Genomic DNA, 21,485 nt, shown 5'->3' on the forward strand with positions numbered 1-21,485 from the left:
GGTAGAAACGTGGCAAATGATGTTGAAGGTTAACAAATGTAAAGTGTTACAACTGGTGTTTCCAGACAGGATTCCCATGTTACAAGTACTCTACTTCTTGTGTTTAAACTAGTTTTGTAGCCACTTGCATGTACTCTCTTGTATTCCCACAGATTGCAGCTTTAGGATTAGCTTTTCATGCAACACTTTGACAGAGACTTTTTGGTAGCCTGAGTATATGATGTCATAGGCTCTTTTTGTGTCCATCCTTAAAGTGACCTCTTCAAAGGAGTCTAAGAGGTTTGTCTGGTAGAAATCATTATACACTGTGAAGTGTGCTGGTAGAAGAACACACTAGGAGGGAAAGGTTTAGTTTTAGGAACCTGTGGTACTTTATTAGAAGCTGCTTATTACAACAAGCCGCCCATGCAGAAGAAACAGTCCTGGTAACGAACTAACAAAAATAACAACAAGCATTCGCAATCAAAAGTGGTAATGTCTAAACTATTATGCATACGTACATAAAAAAAAAGAAACCACCTACATATGTAGACAGTAGACCTTTTTCCAGTAGAACATTGTCTAAATGTCTAAAGTCATGAGTCACACCAGTCTACACTGTAGTCATCTTTGAAAACGTAAGCCCTATAGTGTGAACAACAGGTACAATTAACTCAAACCACACCATTTGTGCAGATTTAACAACCTGTTTAAAACCTCTGAAGTTGGCCATTGATATTCTATCATCAGACACCTGACATCATAAAGTCTATTCAAATAGTTACATCACATCAATATTGAGTCATTGCACAGTGTAGATTGTAAATAAGTGTGCAAATGTTAACAAAAAACAGTCCTCTTGCCACAATGATACCAGGAATTTGAGTAGCGAGTAGCATATGTAACTGGGTATGGAGGGTTACTCAATACAGAACCTGAGACCCTACTAAGCATCAGGATGAAGCCTGTCTGCATGCTCCTCCTCATTGTTGATGCTCTGCTGATTGCCTCAGGTAACAGCTCTTTCCTACATGTGTTTGGTGTCTGTCAGCTGTCTGTCTGCCTGTTGCTAAATGTTGTAACTTTCTACAGGTTTTATTAAATTGTTCCCTTTAAGATTATGTCATTATTCTGTTAACACCATGTAATGAATCAGCATCTCAGCTCATAGAATTGAATAGAAAATCAAGGGCTGGGCACAAACTGCAAACCATATAGTTCAAAAACGAACTTCTTACCTTTCAACTAAATAGCAAGCAAGGTAAGGATATGTCTTATAATGATGTCAGTATTATTAACTCGTCAACTGCTAGGGGGAGATTCATTACAGTATGCTGTGGTTTTAACGGCAAATTATTTTTATTTATTTGCACAAACATTGAATATGGATATGTGACAAAGTGGCTGAGTGAGAACAGGTGCAGGAGTGATACAGGGAGGTCATTAAACAGACACAGCCTTGTAATCTAGTTTGGAAAAGTGATCTTTATTTTTATTCCAGGTCTGGTGACCACAACAGTAATCCCCCGGCAATACACAACGTGTTCTGCACAGGGTAAATAACAATGGGATTGCAGTCCCAACTAATAAACACAATATCTGAGCCACAATAATACTTATACGGTCACCAGTCCTGGGTGTGTGCAGTAGTGCTCATGGTGGGGGATACAGTTAATTTAGTGACTGTTAGTGAACTGCCGTTCCGGCTTAGTGATGGTCCAATGCGACAGCACCGGAACTGTGCTAGCTGTCTGTTAATGTGCAAGACAATTACAAGACAAAACAAACAAAACACTCACTGTACTTTTATGACATAAGAACAGGGTCTCTCACAGTCCAACTCAATTTATTTACAGAAACCAAAGCAAAGGAACAAATTATGATTCTCCATCCCCTTTCATGCTGTCAGACATGACCCCTTGGTAAACGAGTGCAACCGCCTCTCCAATCTGCAGCTGCCATGTCGTTCCCCCTCCAGGCTGGCCGACTTCCCTTGAACCCTGGGAAAGAACTATCAGTCAAGCCCGTCCAAGGAACTCTGTTCTCGCTGTTTACCAAGAATCATTGTATTTCTGTCACAGGATACTATTTATTTATTTTCAGAAGGAACACAGATTACTGGGAATAATAAAATGACAATGAGCTAGACCTCTGCGAGACTCATCATTTTTACAAAGTAACAACTTAATGGCAGTTACAACAGGATAATGCACTGTTGTATGTCTTCCAAAAATAAAATGCTCCAGTGTAAAGTTCACCCCTCGTGAGATAAAAAATAGACATATATTATCCCAATCCATTGGTCTACAGCAATCAACTAGACAGACCAAACAGATGTTATATTTTTCTAAAAATACTGCACTTTAAAAATTTAAGTGTTCCAATGCAAGGTCTGATGCTTTTTTTAATACATGGAGAGTATCATAAATGAAAAGGTAAGATATTTATCTAAAGTCATCTCAATTAAGAGTCATTACTAAATGAAAAACAAATTCCAAATTTATTTTGTTTTTCTGAAGCTGCATCTGGCTACCTTTTGAGCAGAGCATTCGCCTTTCTCATCTGATGCTTTTATTTTGACTGTAGTGGGTTTGGCGGCTCCCTTTCCTTCTGCAGCGGGAGAGGTGAGCACCTAGACGAAACACATCACTTCCCATTGATCTGCATAAACTGTAATATGCAAAAGTAATTTAGACGGCTAGTTGACTAATGTCTAAATATTTGAAATATTTCTCTCTGTGACAGGCACTTCTGAAACAGACACAGAGAACACAACACAGAAAATGAACTAATTACAAACGAAATATCAAAGAACATCATGTGATGTAATTCCAGTCTCTTTGTCAATGTCATTTTTGTAAAAGTTCAAAATATTCTCACAATCACCTTTTCCAATTACAAACTTTTTGATTTCTGTCATGTATGTGAATACTGAATAAGTAAATTGATTGCACAGAGAAGTAGAAATGCAATCTATCACTTCATAATACCTCTGCCTGTACAGTTCTCCCGGAGACTGAAATGTGTGGGGTAATGCTCCATCTTCAAAGTGCTGTGGAACTTTTCTTGGCCTCAAAATGCTGGGGCTTTCCAAATCCAGCCCTTATGCAGTTTCGGTTGTTTTGGCCCAAAATTGAGTGAATCCTTCATGAAGTTGACTTATGTTTTCTTTTAGCGTTTTTATCATCCGTTCTGCTTGATGGAAGTGCAGTTTATGGCTCTGTAGTGCCGTATTAACTGTTTCAGCGTGTTTTAGGTTGGCAATTATATGGAGCACTGCTTGTAATTTTTTTAAAATAATTTTATAACAAAGTGGTACAAAAAAGACTAAAGGACCCTGCAGCCCTTTACAAAGAAATCCTGTCCTGTAATGCTGACAGTTTCCGTAGTTTATCTTCAGAAGCTGTGCAGCAGTTAAACCATAACTACTATCTTCCAATAATCTATTTGGCCTAAGATACAGATAGATGAAAGCCAGTTTACAAAAATGAGACTTTAGCAAAATAAAACAACACTATTAATATATTTCAGAGCAGTTTCACTGCTCAGATGGAATTTGGTCACGTGACAGCACATTGAAGACAGACACATGAGGCGCAGGACACGTTTGTCTCTCGGTTCTTCGATGACGGACAGATGCAGCCCCTTCTCCTTTTGGATTTGGAAATATCATCTGCAGGGACTGGGTCAGCAGGCAGCTGAGTTCTGAGAATATCCACTGTAAGTTTGTGAGGTACTTTGGTGTTGGTCATTCTGCACTCCATAAAGGGACGAGCTAGGGCTTTCCCAAGCGCCTTGAGGAATTTAGTATGGCTACAGACATGTATAGAACACAACTGTTTATCCCAGCAATGTTTAGAATGGCAAAACATAATGCCATTGGCCAAGATAAGAAAGCTTTGTTCTTTCTTTTTTGCAACATATCATATGACTCTAGAACTAATTCCTAGTAGCTAAAAAAATATTACATTACAAAACATAATGTTAGACTGTTTATTGATCAATCAGCATTCCAAGCCATTACACTATCAAGCACAATGTCACAATTAGGAACTATGGCGAATCACTGTACCTGTGCTAACATCAATGAAAACACCATCACGATACCTTGCCATGACAACTGAAGAATGGTTACAGAAAAAAGGTCACAGTGATTCATAAAAGCAACTGAAACTGAAAAAAAAGGAAAAAAGTTAACCTGTAATGTCATACAAATACTATCCATGGGTCCCATGGACACAAATACCCACCTGTGCAGAAGCCAGTAGCCAGCCCAGCAAGAACACCACTATACAGCTGGCACTGACTTGACATGAAGCTACCAGAATGTACAGTGAGTGGCTACGCTCGACACAAGAGCAGTGGGCATTTTAAAAGTGCTCTGGGTCCACAGGATCCATGGATAGTATTTACGGGTCAAATATAATTACATTGCTAGTAAAAGCTAAATCAAAATAGAGTCAAATACTACAATAGTTGAACATTAAAAATGCAAATAAAATGTTTTCTTTATTTGTCTAGAATTATAATTATATTTCTCTCAATAAAACAAATAACATTGAAACAAAGCTGTCATACAATTTCCTGTTAAGCCCATATCCTTTACAATACAAATCTACTGCTTCACCAAATTAATTAAATTATAATAATAGTAGAAGGAGGTCTTCTTCCTGTTAAAAAAAGAGAAAAACATTTCTTATATATAGAAAAAGAAATGTTAAAGATTATTAAAGATAAGTCTTTTATAACTCTTTTCAAATGATACGCAAGCACGCACGCATGCACAAAACTTTATATACCCCAATGGAAATTTATAATTTCTAGAAATTTTTCGAAAATAAAAAAGTTTTGCTTTTGTGGATGAGGAAAAAAGTTACAAGAAATTATTACAATTATTTATTTCAGCAATTTTTTTGTTGAAAAAATGCTAATTCAAAAGTATTCATACAGTTTGATGCTATGCTAGTATTGTCTACAAGGTGCTAGAAAATATGATTATGAATATTTAAATGAATATTTAAATATGATTATGCAGAACCTAATTCTAGAAAAGTCTGGATTGTAGGTGAACATTCTTAGAGTATAAACGGGTTAGGCATAAGATGTCTGCTGTCATTACCAACAGATCAATATCGGAAAAAGTAAAGAGCTATCTGAAGACCTTGGGCAGAAAATTATTTATTGTCATAAAGCTAGAGAAGGACACAAGAAGATTTCCAAGCATTTGAGTATCCCAATTTCAACTATTGTTTCTATTCTCAAGAAGTACAAGACTCATGGTACTGTCACAATGCTCCCTCGATCTAGAAGAAAGAAGGTTCTTTCATCAAGAACAAGTAGAAGAATTGTGAGGAAGGTTAATAACAATCCGAGATTGACTGCCAAAGATATTCAAAGTGAACTGGCTGCAAGTGGGACTGGGGTTTCCATTTGAACCACAGGTTGAGTATTGCATGGTGGAGGTCTCAATGGTCGTAGGCCAAGGAAAAAGACACTCTTAGGAAAATGTCACAAGGACAAATGCTTAAACTTTGCAAAACAGCATTTGAATGATGGATACGAGTTCTTGTCAAAGGTTTTGTGGAGTGATGAAACAAAAAAAAAATCAAGCTATTTGGTCATGCCGATAGTCGTTGCGTTTGGAGAAAGTCTGGCGAGGCGTACAAAGAAAAGAACACCATACCCACTGTCAAGCATGGAGGTGGTAATATCCTTCTGTGGAGCTGTTTTGGCACAAGAAATTTAGTTCTAATACACAGTAAAATGGATTCCACAGCATATAAAAAGATATTGGGCAATTGTCTGAAACCCTCCTTGGTTTAAACTTGGTTTAAAGCACAAATGGACGTTCCAACACGACAACGATCCAAAGCACACATCAAAATCTACTTCAGAATGGTTAAAGAAGAATAAAGTCAAGGTTCTGGAATGGCCTAGTCAATGTCCCAATCTAAATCCGATTGAGAATCTTTGGTATGAGCTGAAGAAAGCTGTGCACAAGAGAAGTCATCAGAATCTGAATGAACTGGAACAATTTTGCATTGAACAATGGTCAAAAATCACATGCCAAAAGCTCATTGACAAATATCCTAATCGGAAGAGGTTATTATTGCTAAAGGTGCCTCAACAAGCTATTCATTTCATTGTCCTTGTCAGGGTATCAATGCTTTTGAATTCACATTTTTTGAGTTTTGCTTTCTATTTCTTTAACTTTATTTCCTCAAAACAAAACTTTTGCTACAAAAGATTTTTTGTATAATTATTTGTTTTCGAGAAATTTCTAGAAATTATAAATTTCCATTGGGATATGTAAACTTTTGACTACAACTGTATATACAGTAGACTTAAGAGAGTTGAGTGCAGTTCTCTTAACCCTAGTATATTCCCTATTTTCTGTGGTGTTTCTGGAGTGTACTGTTGTTTGTTTTTAATTCTGAATACAGGGGAAAGAGCCTGAGTGTCAGCTGTTTAATGGTGAGTAGTTGTCTGTACACTTAAACTAAACAAAATTACGTAAAATAACCTGTTTACTGGAAATTTAAAATTTTGGATGTTGGTAGTTATTGTCCTGTATCATTTCTTTGTTTGAAAGCTGACTTGAATGCAGGTGAGCGTACTACTGTTGTATTGAAATCGATAATTACTTTCTTAACAGTTATGGTGCATGGTTTTAGGTAGTTTTAAACACATTAACTAAATGATTGTTTTTAAAACGGTTTAATGAACTGTGGACGGGAAACAATTAATTGAAACTGGTACACAAGAGAAGGGTAATTTTGCTATTGTATTCTTGCACATTGGTACTGTATGAAGGAGAAGTATTTATTCTGGCTTGCACTGTGGGTTTTAATGGCTGATTACTATGAATGAAACCTGCAATTAACCTATTTGCTCTGTAGGAGCACTGTTGGGTATCAAGGGGTCTCATTTACATACAGATTACTTAGAGAGCACATTAAACTTAAATTTGATTACTAGAAATCAAGCAGAACAAACTATATTTTGACAGAGTAGGTAGTAGTGTGTTAACTAATGCTTAAGTTTCAGTTTGTTTTCTTTGCCTATGTGATGTGTGATTTACGGATACAGACCCTGGGTATTATCAAGATACTGGAAAACTATCATTGATTTTACGGTTCAGTTTTATTATTATTTTTTAATATTCTAAACCAGATCTAAATACTGCTGCACTTTGCGTTTAAATCCTGTTCGTGTTTCCCCTGGGTGATTTATTGACAGACCTACTGACATTACAAACAACATTTAAACAAATACCAACAGACCACGTCCTCTGAAAGTCAGGTTTATCTGAGGGCAGTAATGGTAACATCCCAATTAATATTAATGGTACTATTTAGCAACAGATTCAGACCCTCCCCCTTTAATAACGTTATGATTTTGTTGCAACTTCAGCATAGTTTAGTAAAAACTGGGACCACAAACATCATATCCAAGAAGCTTGGAGCATGTATTTATGTGGGCTTCCAGTAAGAAGACAAGTTAGATAAAAAAAAAAAATCAAACAATACCTGTGAAAGAGATCTAGAGCTCTGTCTTTCCAGCTGTTAACAAATTGAGAAAAGAAGTGAATGTAAAACAAATCCACAGCACAAGCCTTTACAGTGAATACCTAATGCGAATACAGATAATTCTGTTTTGCTATTGAAAGGTGTATGCATGCTGCACTTGTACAGGTACTGTTTCTGATTCCTCACATTTAACAATGAACGTACTTGGTAACATAGTTCAAATAAACATGTGTTTCAGGGTGAGCTTGTCTACTTCGCTATTCTTATTTGTATTAGTAATAGTAATAATGGTGTTGTTTTTATGGACACATACGTGTGATGATGTTCCTGATTGCTTTTTCCATTTTCCCCTCTTTGACTGTGCAGATGTAATGCTGGTGAAGATCACTGATTCTCAGAACAGACTGCACTCTGTATACTTCGCCCTTCTGCTCTGCTGGTGCTGTCTCTGACAGACCAGTCAGGTTCTCTCCTTTCTCATTGGTCCACTGGACCTCAGGCTCACGATACCAGCCAATCGATTTACAGGTAAAGATGCCGGTCTCTGGGTTGAAGACCACTTTGGGTATCTCAGGCTCTGATTGGGTAAGAGAGGGAGAAGTATTTTGTTATTTACAGAAAACTAATCAAGCATGAAAATGTGCAAAAACAGGAAATCATAGATGCCAGGTGTTTACTATAGTAGCAGGAATATAATGGTATAATGACGCGTGTGGACTTTGTAACAAAGCAGGTTGGGTACGATTGCATTACCTACCTTAGCTACATTGCTTAAAACTCACAATGCCATGGCATTCCATTATCACAGCATAAACCCTATCGTGTCTCAGTGATTTCTTTATTTGATTTTTAATCTCAGATAGCTTTATTGCCACCATGGTCAGTAAGTGCTGCTTGCATAGCCATTGCATATAACACTTGAATTCTGGAGTAAAGGAGACAGACCGGGAGACAGTACAGACTCACCCTCGACAGACAGCTTGACAACACCTTCCCATTTCCTGGAGCGTGTGGCGACTGTACAATGATAGGAGCCGTGGTCTGTGTAATGAACATCTTTGAGGTGCATCGATACCTCTCCCTTCTGAAGCTTTTCCTCAATCAGCTCTGCTCTAGGATCTCCTACTACTTCTCGCTTCCACTTTTCTTTCCCCGGGATAGCCTGAAGACAAGAGATACATTAGCAGCTGACCTACTGCTCACATCCCATGTAGCTCAGTTCATAGTATTCATATATGGTCAAATTCAGAATGGCAAGGAAGATAAGGCTAGTTGTCCCATGATCAGATTTCACGACAATATGACCAATTTGCTTCTTACTGAACCTGAAAATCAATTGTCGTTTCAATTAAATCAGTCATAGGCAGGAGTCGCAAAGGCCGTTGCGACTAGGAGAAATTAACCTGCCCGTTGAAAATCGAGACGTACAATTATGCGGTAAAAAAAACCAACTTGCTGTGTAAAGGCATTGCGACCTGTATTTTCTCTCTAAAATGCACCTTTTGAAAATCAGGCTGTAAATGCGCCAAGTTTTTAAATCTCTGGTGGGTACCCAAAACAAACATGAGTATAAAAAAAACCCATGTAATTTGTATATTGATAAAAGGTGTAGTTTTTCTATAAAATACATATATTGTTTCTTATTTAAGCATTTGTTAATTCGAGCACGTTTACTTTCATAAAAAAAGTGACACCAAATGTATTAATATAACGAAACGAAATTGCTAACGCTACCTGGAAGCATTTCTTTTCTTTACTTGTGTGGCGAATCTGCCATTAAGAGAATCAAACTAGGTTTAAAAAAAGAATTGTGTGCCTATCTCTGTATATACAGTTGTACATATACTATTAGGAACATACTGAGTTTTGCACATTGCTGCTTGTATGCAGCAGTTCCAGTTTATAACAATAAAAATGTGCCTATTCCTGTCATTAAAAGTTAACTTTTTTTCTTTTTATGCAAAGAAAAAAGAAAAATAGCAAGTAATGGGGACAGACTATGTACGCCATGGGGAATATATATATATATATTATATATATATATTCCATACAAAGCGGTGCACATATATATATATATATATATTTATATAATATATTATATATATAAGCAGCGCCACCGTTTCCTAGGCCATGAGGTATATGAGTACAGAAATGACATCAAAAAAATAAAGCAACACAGGCAGCACAGTTGTTCGGGCTGTATTACAGGTGTGCCACATGGTTGTGGTTTTCTTTTTGCAATTACACTCAATTTATGTAAAAACTAAAACTAAAAATCCCATCGAAATGTTTAATAGTCAAATGTTCCAGTTTTCTACAGTAATTTTACAGTGAGCTAGCTTATTTTTCTTTTTTTTTTTTTACAAACAACATTTGTGTTTATATGTTAGAGAAAACAGTCATGCTTTGCCAGCATACAACTTATTATCAAAATGAAACCATAACGTAAAGTCAAAAGCCAAAGCATATTGTTTAAAATCAATACTTCACTTCCCAATGTAGGCATTGCTCTCAGAGATCATGTTTTAGGCCTCACACAGACAGTTCAGTGCAGCTTACTGCTGAATGCAGAGCAGCTTCCTGCTTCACTGGATCATGGACAATGATTATTGATAATTTTGCAATGAGATAAAATTACTGTTGGCCTTAACCTGGTCCTGTCTCAAAGATGTAGGAAGCATGGTCACGCTTGGAGAGTATTGTGATCGGGTCAGACCCAAGGAAGCAATTAGAAAGGTAACCAATAGGATGAGGCTGCTCTGTACCTATTTGTTCATGATCAATCTCCGATGATGGATCTCAAGATGTCTTCCCATGGCTCATTGGTAACAGTTCAATAACATCTAGTCACTCAATGAAACTTTAGGCTGTGAAATCCGGTAAACATGAAATGCTGTTTCAATGTGACCACTGATGACCTAGCAGCACCAATATAATGGCCTATAGGTGGACACACCTGGAAGGGGGTTTCAGAACTCTGACTGGATACAATCCAATCGAGTGTGGGCAGTACAGAAGGCTGCTGTTTTACCTGAGCAATAATCTCATCGCCCTTCTTCCAGGTCACAGCAATGACATCTTGGGGGTGGCCTCCGTCCAGAAGACAGGTGAAGGTGACAGAGTGGTACGGTTTCCCCTGCACATTCTCCTCACAGCGCAAACTGGACTCTAATGAGAAGAAAACAACGATCAACAGTATATTCACAGGAGTACAGAGTAAGAAATGGCAATGAAAAGTCACCTACAGTAGATGTCATTGGGTAAGCATATTAAAGTAAAAAAAGTAACTGAGACGGAAAAACTTATGTTGTCAAGATACATGTAAAAATATAAATTTGACATACAGATGGAGGATGTGCAGTCAGAGAGACATTGCTAAATCTCCATAATCTGATATTCACAGTTACTTATGCTAAATAATGTTAACGTTGATTTCCATCACAATACAATATGCGTTTTCCATGTATATGCAAACATTTAAGTGTGTGTGACAGAGACAGAAGAGATATGAACTGTAAATCTCCCTCCCGGCCAGAGAAGGCACCGTGTAAGTAAGGTTGGTTGTACACTTTCCCAGGATGAGGTCGGATTGACAGGGGGTAGGCATCGACAGTCGGCCATCTTGGGCAGGTCACGGAGCAACTGCTAAAAAAATCTATTGCAGCTGTGGGGTCCGCGGTGAGTGGATAGACCGCGGCGCCGAGATGATTGTTGGGAGGAGTTTTAAGTGGCTGCAGCAACGTGAGCACGACCCCTTTCACTGATGACTGACAAATCGGAGCACTGTTTTTGTTTCGTTTCGTTTCGTTTTTGCTTATTGTTGCAGAGTGCGAGTGATTGTGAGAATAAAAATACCCCGAGGGGTTTAACAATTGCAGTGCTGGTTGGGCACTGACTGCTTAACCCTCACGCACCACTCACATCCTGACGGTGTGACAGACTGACAGACCCACGTTTCATCAAAACTGGAGAACGTAAAAATTTTCCCCGATATATATATATATATATATATATATATATATATATATATATATATATATATATATATCTGAACTATGAATAGTGATCTAGATTAATTTTACAGCCACTACATCAAAGTGTATTTAAAACACACACACACACACACCCACACACGAGAATTTAGTTTACCATAGATTTACTGTTTTAGGTAACTAACGTGATAAGCTACATTAATATATTACATGTTTTGTCATTTGACAAAAAAAACAAACAACTAACACGTAATTTACATGCATCATTCCAAAACAGTATCAGGGCCATGCACACAATTGTATTTAATAAATTAGTTTATTTATCATAGTAGTAACAATTTGAAGAGCTTCTCGTGATTTGTGTAAAACTTTAAATATATTAAAAGTTAAACCATACACTCATATTCAGTAACACACACACACAGGGCTTGACATCCATTCAGAAGTGCCTGGCAAACTGCAGATTTAACACCAATAGGTACATACCCACTGCACCACACAGTAAGAATGAAATGAACAGCTCTCTCAAGTGTGCCATGATCTAGAAAACAAGCACAAAGTTGTAAGTAAAATGATTGGTTAAAGCATCAAAATACATGTTTTTAATAAATGCTTTAATGTGTCTTTAATCTTGCTGAAGTTGTTCTTGACTGAACCGACAAGTGTTGTGTAAAGAGTGAATGTCCCCTTTGTGTCTCCAGGTAAACGTTTGTTTTCTTTGGTTGGCAAATCCCTTTCAATGAACTACAAAGTTCACATAATGATAAAGCTATCAGCTCTGCTCAATTCAGTTTTACTTTTAGTATCGGTGACTCACCCAATTCCCCTCGATACAAACCTGCATAATAATGTTCTCTCTAGCGACCACTAATACAAGGACGTGAACGTAACCGTGATCAGAGGTTTCTTATACCTGACTGTTTGCTTTTATTTTCTTTCAAGGTGCACATTACAGTTGCACACCAACACAACATTGCCAGGATTGATCTTAAAACATGACTGGAGGGTTTTTATATATGTGCTCAATACAATAACAGGGAGTAGCTTGTGTGCGAAACCGAGAATTCATGAAACAAAATCAAATGTCAAGGCCTGTTTAATTTATTTATTTTATTTGGGCTCAAAATACTATCAATAAACATTAAGACACGACCCATTTTACTATAGCCGAAATATATCACAGATTTAAAAAAGAAGCACTTGACTTGTTAGGTAAAGGGTTTTTTTGTTTTTTGTTGTTTTTTTGTGTGTGTGTGTGTTAGTTTTTAAATTCACTTTACTGCTATAAACAACCTGGCATTATACAACGTCTCAAATCACCGTCATGCAAATGGCAAGTACTAAGAAACTGCTCGTTCATAACTGAAAGTATAATTTTACTAACCCATTGACACAAACCTGCTCAGCACAATTCTCCCTAACAACAGATGACTCTGGAAGGTTCTAAACTGTTATTCGTGTTTTGATAAATTTTCATACAGGCACCAATAAAAACGTGTTTCCTGATTATGTTGATTTTTTAAATGTATTTTATTTTTTAATATATTATTTTTCAAGACAATTTTAAAATACACACACACACACACACTATCTTAAAAACATATTTGTATTACCGCAGTAGGCTACACGAACACCGACTTTCATACAATTTAAATAAGTCTTTCACATACATATACATTTAGATACAATTATATCATATTATGTGTGCTTATTTATGCGGACATTTTGTTGTAATTTATTTTAATGGTAGTATATGTAAGTGTAAGACATTCAGGCTTCGAAGTATGTGCAATAACTACAAGCACTTGCAGTAAATACACTGCGAATTTGCTGCGACACTATATCTTCGGCCACTTCCTCATTTCTTAAACATAATCGCCCTTGTTATTATTGTACGTTGTTTTAAATTTTGAAACACAAAACCCGTTTCTAATTATCACTCTACAATATTAACGTACCTTTAGCTTAAACCTATAACAAAAATAGGTTATTTAATTCCAGGTTTCTGTACACCGCGCCTTCCAACGTTGATCGGGCTGTTGTTTCCCGAACGGACTAAAGCGTTTCTAAGAAAACGAAACTGAAAGAAAACTGAAAAAAAGAGAAACAGCTACAGACAAACGCAACAGGCGTTTCAAGTGGTGAAATCAAACACAAAAGAAGCCAAGTTAGAAGCAACAATTGTGTGAATGTTGAGCCCAAGCACCTTTCCAATTGTGCCTATTTGCTTGATATTTGACAAGCTTGCCTCAATTTCTTCTCCTAACTTGGGTTTTTGTGTGAAATCACCACTTTAAACAGCTGTTGCGTTTTTCAAACTGTTTTTACATTGACAATGTTTTTGTTATAGATATCCCTTCTTTTTTACTTCATCAAATAAAGAATAAAGTGAGGGAAAGATATTTGAGAATGTGTATGGTAAATAGAATAAGTAGAGTAATATAACAGAAATGGGAAAATATTTTAAAGTAAAATAATGGTAGAAGGGACTTTTGGACAGTATTGAAAGTGTAAACTTTGTATTCTTTTAGTTGCAAATGTACATCCATCAGTGGTGAAAACGATCTGTATATTTTGGTAGGTATATATTGATATTTATGTAGGTACAAAACTACAGTGTTATGAATGGTTAAAAAGGAACGTGTGCATGTCAGTGCTAGAGGGTACTATACTAACACATTTTAATGCTAAAAAAAACACATTATTCTCCTTGTTATAGAGGTGTTATGAAGTTAGACCAATGTAAGGCATTTGTAAAGCATTAGATTGCTTCATAAAACGCCATACCCATGTCACCATGTCACCCACAGCAAGAAGAGACACATAGTGTCCTGAAGTAACACTCTGTCCTTGTTGTATGATAATGGAAGATAGTTGGTCATGAAATGCACTCAATCTTTTACCTTGTGTCCCTTGTGCGTGTTGGTCTCCTTCACGCTTATCAACTTAAGGCAATAAATCCCTCTGAGCCTATTGTACTCTGCAACTGCAGTTTGAGGTACCTTAATGTATGTGGGGTCAAAAAGTTGATAAGATGGTGTGGCAAAGTGTCTGATGATAGTGAACAGATGTACAGCAGGTGCGGTGCTAGTGCAATAATCCAAAGAAACCAACAGACAACAAAGTACAGGTGAAATGTGTATTGCTTAGTATTGAAAAAGGGTTGCAGTCCCGTAAATACTACGCACAGTATTTAAACACACACACTTAGACACGCACACCATCACCAGTCCAAAGTGAGTGCTCTCAGTGCTTGTGCTGCAGTACAATATAATACATGCTTCACTTGTGACGACAGTGATAACAATGTTAATTGTGACCGAAGTGTAGTGTTGATCCGGTTTGTGCTGGCCCTTGGCGATAGCTCCGGATTTGTGTTTAGCTGTCTAGTGCTATAATCAGAAAACAGACAGATACTAGACAGACACAGACAACCAAACAAAAACACTCACAAATATTTCCAATATGCTTTCTCTGCGTCTCTCACAATCCTTCCAGTTTCTAACCCAAAACCAAGCGAAGGAAAACATACCCTGGCATTTGTGTATGGTGATTGCATGAGCACCAATGACTCGGAACTGCTCTCGAACAATGTAGACTCCATGGTTTCAAACTTTGAGCGTAAACATTGAAAGGTATGGATGACTCCATTGTTAAATTTGATGGTTATGGTTTTGACCATACTTGTGTTTTACAAATAGTAGGAAACAGCTTGAAGCTTCCCTATTGACCCAAATATGAGACCAGTGGCAATGTCAATGTTCTTGCGAAGCACCAGTTTGCAGCCTATTTTGACTCATATGGTAGTTTCCAGTCCAGCTGTATGACTGCAGTCAGCCTTGTAGGCATTCATTTTTTTCAGCACATTTCTCTGGAAGTTACAAGGGCAGTCCACAGTCCATAAGATGAATGTCCTCTCCAGGCATACGACAAAGCACGGCAGTCTGGATCTGGTTACAGGCATCTACAGTAGGCATGATGCAGGTTGAGCTTACATCTTTGTCATTTAAGTCTTTCATGTGTTTGATCATTTGTTTTTTGTAGCCAGAAATATCTCCTCTTTCTTTTTCTCTTCCTCTTGGGTAACTGGCATATAACGTGGATTCTGATGGACAGGTGGAAGCTGTAGCAAATCCCCCAGAAGTAAGATGTTGATTTTTCCAAAGCAGCCATCATCTGTGTTAGCACTTTGGAAAATCTCACACAGACAAAGATGGATGTACAATAAGGTGACATTGGAAATCATTGCAACAACTGTACCTGAGGCTGAAGAGGTGGGAACAGCAACGACTGTACCTGAGGCTGGAGAGGTGGGGACAACTTTGAACAGAACTGTTAATGACAGTTATTCTTCATGTTGCATGGCTCTGTCCACTCTCTCTAGAAAGATCATTTAAGAATTATGCATGTTTTTAGGCAGTTTGATGCGTTGTGTATCATTACATTGAAAACATTGCTCATCTTTTCTCACCCAAGCAATATAGTGGCCATTGCTGATGATTTTCCCTTTGGCGAACACAATTGCCAGAGTTTAAAATGTTTTCCTATCAATTACAATTAATCAATTTAGTCATGCTTCAAATTGCTAATGTGTGTGTGTATATATATATATATATATATATATATATATATATATATATATATATATATAATATACGGTTTTGCTGTTGTGCATTTTTATAAACACATTTTTTATTGAACAAATGGAATGAGTTTAAACTTGTTGCATTCCTCACTCTTCTTTTCTCCAGTTGGTCTGCACAAGATCGCGTGCTTCTCTTGATTTTATTTCCGTCTCAAATGTCACGCCTATCGAGCCACAATCCCATGACGTATTTTGAAGCTGCGCGCGCACAGGCCACCACTGCTAAGCCACCACAGGCCTCCACGAGCAAGGTCTCCGAGCCTGCAGTTATACCCATCACGACGAATACACCAACAATCAATGCAGATTAAGCAAGATAAACAAAAATTACAAAAGGTAATTCCCACTTAACGTTTAGAGAGCCTTTGAAGTTAGGAAGGTTTTTGTCGTTGCTGCTGTAGTCTTGGTTTTAAAAAAGCGCTTTTCCGAGAAACTGCTTGTGTTCAAGGATTTGATGAAGTGAGCTACCACAGGGAGGAGGAGCTGAGGTGATGCCCAGCTGCCAAACAGAGACAGACGGAGCAGAGACATCGCAGAGGCAGCTTTGTAACTAAGCGTTCATTGATGCTGCATTTAAACAATAATTTCCCCAGTTAATACAATTTTTTTTTTACTAATAATAAATACCCCTATATTTATTATAGTTTTGTCAGCCTGAACCCAAGTACAAAGCATTACTTAGAGTGAATGTTCATCTGGTAACTGTATAGACTACATGTACTCTAAGCTATGAATAATAATTATAATAATCAGAAGAAGAAGAAGAAGAAAAAGAAGTTAAACTATGAATGTTATTTAGGATTCAATGTTTTTTTAAAAGCAGTTCATCGTTGGATTTAATGTAGCATCAAGTCTGTGAAGCTGCACAAAATGTTCAAAGCTATCATATTGTAAAATATTCAGATATTTAAAAAAATCCAAACACCACTCTTTGGAGACATATTTACTGCATTTTGTTTGCACGTTATGCAGCACCGGGAAAATAATATCTGTGTTCTTGTGTCACCCTGCTGTCAACCCTACTCTCAGCCCTGCTCTCTCCATGTGCTCTCAACCCTGCTCTCTTCATGTGCTCTCAAACCTGCTCTCAGCCCTTCTCTCAACCCTGCTCTCTCCATGTGCTCTCAACCCTGCTCTCAGCCCTTCTCTCAACCTTGTTCTCAGTCCTTCTTTCAACCCTGCTCTTAACCCTTCTCAGCCCTGCTCTGAGCCGTCCTGCTCTCTCCATGTGCTCTCAGCCCTGCTCTCAACCCTGTTCTTTCCATGTGCTCTCAGCCCTGCTCTCAGCCCTTCTCTCAATCCTGCTCTCTCCATGTGCTCTCAGCCCTGCTCTCAACCTTGCTCTCAGCAATGATCTCCACCCTGCTCTGTCCATGTGCTCTCAGCCCTGCTCTCAGCCCTGCTCTCAGCCTTGCTCTCTCCATGTGCTCTCAGCCCTGCTCTCAAACCTGCTCTCAATTCTTCTCTCAACCCTGCTCTCCATGTGCTTTCAGCCCTTCTCTCAACTGTGTTCTCAGCCCTGCTCTCTTCATGTGCTCTCAGCCCTTCTCTCAGCCCTTCTCTCAGCCCTGCTCTCAACCCTTCTCTCAACCCTTCTCTCATCCCTGCTCTCAGCCCTACTCTCAACCCTGCTCTCAACCCTTCTCAGCCCTGCACTCTCCATGTTCGCTCAGCCCTGCTCTCTACATGTGCTCTCAACCCTGTGCTCAACCCTTCTCTCAGCCCTGCTCTCTTCATGTGCTCTCAGCCCTGTGCTCAACCCTTCTCTCAGCCCTGCTCTCTTCATGTGCTCTCAGCCCTGATCTCAACAGTACTCTCATCCCTGCTCTCAGCATTGCATGTGCTCTCAACCCTGCTCTCAGCCTGTCTCTCAACCCTTCTCAGCCCTGCTATCAAATCTCCTCTCAACCCTGCTCTCTCCATGTGCTCTCAACCCTGATCTAAATCCTACTCTCAACCCTGCTCTCAGCACTGCTCTCTCCATGTGCTCTCGACCCTGCTCTCAGCCCTTCTCTCAGCCCTTCTCTCAACCCTTCTCAGCCCTGCTCTCTGCCCTGCTCTCTCCATGTGCTCTCAACCCTGTGCTTAACCCTTCTCTCAGTCCTGCTTTCAGCCATGCTCTCTCCATGTGCTCTCAGCCCTGATCTCAACCCTACTGTCAACCCTACTCTCAGCACTGCTTTCAAACCTGTTCCCAGCCCTGCTCTCTCCATGTTCTTTCAGCCCTGCTCTCAGCCCTTCTCTCAACCCTGCTCTCTCCATGTGCTCGCCACACGCAAACATTTAATTTACTTTTATATAGGGTGTGGCCAGAGGTGATTGGACAAGAAATAAATCATTCACCACCTGTCCACATTACACTCTTTTCAATGATCCAATAAAACAACTGAAAAATTATACAATTAAACTTGTAATCAACAAACACATATTTTGCTTGTGCAGGGCCTCTGCCCTATTACACACGTATTCAGTTGCCTGGATATGAAGAATTACAGTTTTGTTATACTAGATACAGACAGACAGGCAGACAGACAGAGATACAGAGTCCCACAATCCTGTTTAGTTTGACATTACAATATAATTGCTTCTTCTTGTTGCCTGTGTTAGTTTACAATATTCTGAAAAGAGTTTAGAATACAATAAAATCAGTCATTTAAGCTGTGCTTTGCCTGCCTGGTACTATAATGGGGAATGTAAACTAACTGGAAAGTCATCAATCTAGTTTCTGATGTACTAGTGCACAGAAAGCTGGACTCTGGTAGAATGTAGCAAACATTCACCCAGGGATAATATTGTAGTTTCTGTAGAAGCACTTATTCAATTGTAGCTTCAGTGGTTTCCCACGATTGATAAGGCTGAAACAAAATACTGTTAAACTGAAGTCACGTGGAACAACGTATTTAACATGCACCCATGCAATCGTATTTACTGTGAAACAGCACACAGATTTGTTGCAGCTGCGCTGTGTCATTTTCCTGCAGACAGTACTTGTGTGGAGGCCTGGTGAAATCTACCTTGAGACGTGAGAATAGCAGAGAATGGTTTTCATTTATTTGAATGGTAGAGAAATTATTAAGATTCCAAACGGTATCTGGAAAGTTAACACTCGAATTTAAATGTATTAGTGTAATAACCTGTGTGTTTGTATTATACATAACAGCAATAAAAACTATTATTAGCCATTTGCAACTTTATAAAGGAATCGGCTATTCTATAAATGAACCAACGTGTCCTAGTTATTCTATTAACTGACAGATCAGCTTTCATTTTTGATAAAATGAATAAAGCTATTATCTGTGTGCTTGTTTAAATACATAAATGCATCTCCTGTTTTTATATATCACCACATTTATTATTATTATTATTATTATTATAATTATTAATAATAATATTATAATAATAATAATAATAATAATAATAATAATAATAATAATAAATAAACACAGAACGGTACCTCAGTATAAAAATGCGCCTGACAAAAAAATATTTGACGGAGTCTTGCATCAGAGATAATCCTCAATTCTTCTAGGGGTCGTACAGGTTAGTGGCCAATCCCGAAGAGCTTCTCGGAATTGATCTTACTGAGGGAGCGTTAATGGTAGGCGAGAGAGGGGCGGGTTTTGTTTTCTTTCAATATTTTTAATTAATTAATTTATTTATTTATTTTTATCTGAAGGAGAGGAGACCGGCGTAGCTGAATGAACGAGTAAGTTCTTTAAATATAAAATTATTTGATTCCATTTGTTAACTGGTACAGACAGTTACATTCATTGTACTGAAAACAGTTTGCTTCATCTAATAATATTTAAATAAAATAATTGTATATACACACACAGGCCCATCCCGAGGGCGGTGAGGCCGGGGACATTTCTGAGGCCCACTGGCCCAGGCAAAAAAAACCAAACAAACATATAAACTGTTCTGGGAAATTAATACCCAACATTTTGACTTTTTTTAAGTAACAGCTCCAGCCCTCAGTTCTGAGTTCTGCCCTCAGTTTTGCCTTCGCGCGCACCATCACCACTACATTAAAGCTTTTTTTTTTTTTTTTTGGTATTTTTATTTTCAGGGTAAGGTTGCGCTCCGCTCCACTACAGACTGCAGTACTGTGCACTGAACTTGCATTAAAGAAGGAAAAACCAATAGCTCTATTTCACTCAATGTTTTTCCTTCTTTATGCAAGTCAGGTTGTTGTAGAAAACACTAGTGGATGCTTTGAGTAAATTGTTGATGCTCAGAGTAGAAAAATGCAACATGTCTAAGACACTGCAATGTGGTTATACGTTAAACTACCACAGAACTAATCCTCTATTGGTTAGAAGAGCTCCAGCTTTTCCAACCTATTTAGCCTAATAATTACATTTACATACCAACATAAATAATTAGTTGTGGAAAATCTCCAGGAGCAAATCACTGGTGGCACAGAGAGTCATTGCTGATCATGTTGAAGCTGTTGGAGGAGTTAGACATGTAGAGATGACAAAAGCTCTTGATGTCAGCTGTAGGAGCCGGACAGAAACATCATGCCTTTCTGAATGAGCAAAAACGATTGAAACAGAAGAAAATTGTGGGCATGAAAAGGACATTTCAGATGGATGAGGTTGAAGACTTAAAAAAGAAGAAAATGAGAACAGAAACTGATGTGAAGGCAGTGCTCCAGTCAGCAGATGAATATGCAGGAAAAGCTGAATCAACTAGCAACTTAACAGGGTTCGACGTTAACCGTGGCCCGGTGGTCCTGGGCCGGTAGTGATTGCAGTTTGGCCGGTAGTTATGAAGCACCACAGGCCCAACTGGGCCGGTAACATTTTTTAGCTGTATAGTGTATATAGTATAGTCCACATGGCTTCCATTTTATGAACTCAGGAAAATGGGTCAGTGTGCCAAAAAGCTAAAAAAAATGTTTTAAAAAATTTACAAACCCATTTTTAAAAACATAACCACCCTCCACCCCCATCCTAACGTTCTAGTTGCATGTTGTATTTGTTGTACAGTCAGAATCTGAGATTTTTTTACAACTAAGCAACCAACTGCACCAATAAGCCAAAGTGTTTAAATCAATAATGATAAAGAAAGAAGTTATGAAAAATGACTTAAGATGAAAGTATAGAGCGCAGTGGAAGAAAGACTTAATCTGGCTTCATGATGACAGTGAAACAAATGTCAGTTACCCAGACTTGCAGATAAAAAAGGCAGCATCTTTGTTGGGAAGTCAACATTTAGTTGCCCTCATATCTAGTCTCATAGTAGTAGTTCGCAAGATAGCAGGTTGCTGTGACTGCAGCGAAAAAAAATGCACTGATGGATACCCAGATACACCAGATGGAAGCTGGACAACGG

The 21,485-nt window shown here is 38.2% G+C and overlaps 1 protein-coding gene across 1 annotated transcript; it reads right to left on the reverse strand.

The window, feature by feature from the left end:
- Window positions 1–3,958: 3,958 nt before the first annotated feature.
- Window positions 3,959–13,573, reverse strand: LOC121329090 (butyrophilin subfamily 1 member A1-like). Its single transcript, XM_041274414.1, has 7 exons — window positions 13,459–13,573; window positions 11,987–12,041; window positions 10,540–10,676; window positions 8,475–8,670; window positions 7,822–8,085; window positions 7,509–7,541; window positions 3,959–4,649 (listed from the first exon to the last, which is right to left on the reverse strand). The coding sequence occupies exons 2-6, from the start codon at window positions 12,036–12,038 to the stop codon at window positions 7,522–7,524; spliced, it is 669 nt and encodes a 222-aa protein (XP_041130348.1). The 5' UTR covers window positions 12,039–12,041; window positions 13,459–13,573; the 3' UTR covers window positions 3,959–4,649; window positions 7,509–7,521.
- Window positions 13,574–21,485: the final 7,912 nt, after the last annotated feature.

This window comes from Polyodon spathula, chromosome 16 (assembly GCF_017654505.1).
Source record: "Polyodon spathula isolate WHYD16114869_AA chromosome 16, ASM1765450v1, whole genome shotgun sequence".
In the NCBI taxonomy this organism is placed as follows: domain Eukaryota; kingdom Metazoa; phylum Chordata; class Actinopteri; order Acipenseriformes; family Polyodontidae; genus Polyodon; species Polyodon spathula.

What these genes read in the sequence shown, in the direction of transcription:
- LOC121329090 (XM_041274414.1), bottom strand. Translation starts at nt 12,038, where the DNA reads ATGGCACACTTGAGAGAGCTGTTCATTTCATTCTTACTGTGTGGTGCA. An exon ending in GCGATGAGATTATTGCTCAG is followed by an intron (nt 8,671 to 10,539) that starts GTAAAACAGCAG and finishes TCTTGTCTTCAG; the next exon opens with GCTATCCCGGGGAAAGAAAA. An exon ending in AATCAGGAACATCATCACAC is followed by an intron (nt 7,542 to 7,821) that starts GTATGTGTCCAT and finishes ATTTGTTAACAG; the next exon opens with CTGGAAAGACAGAGCTCTAG.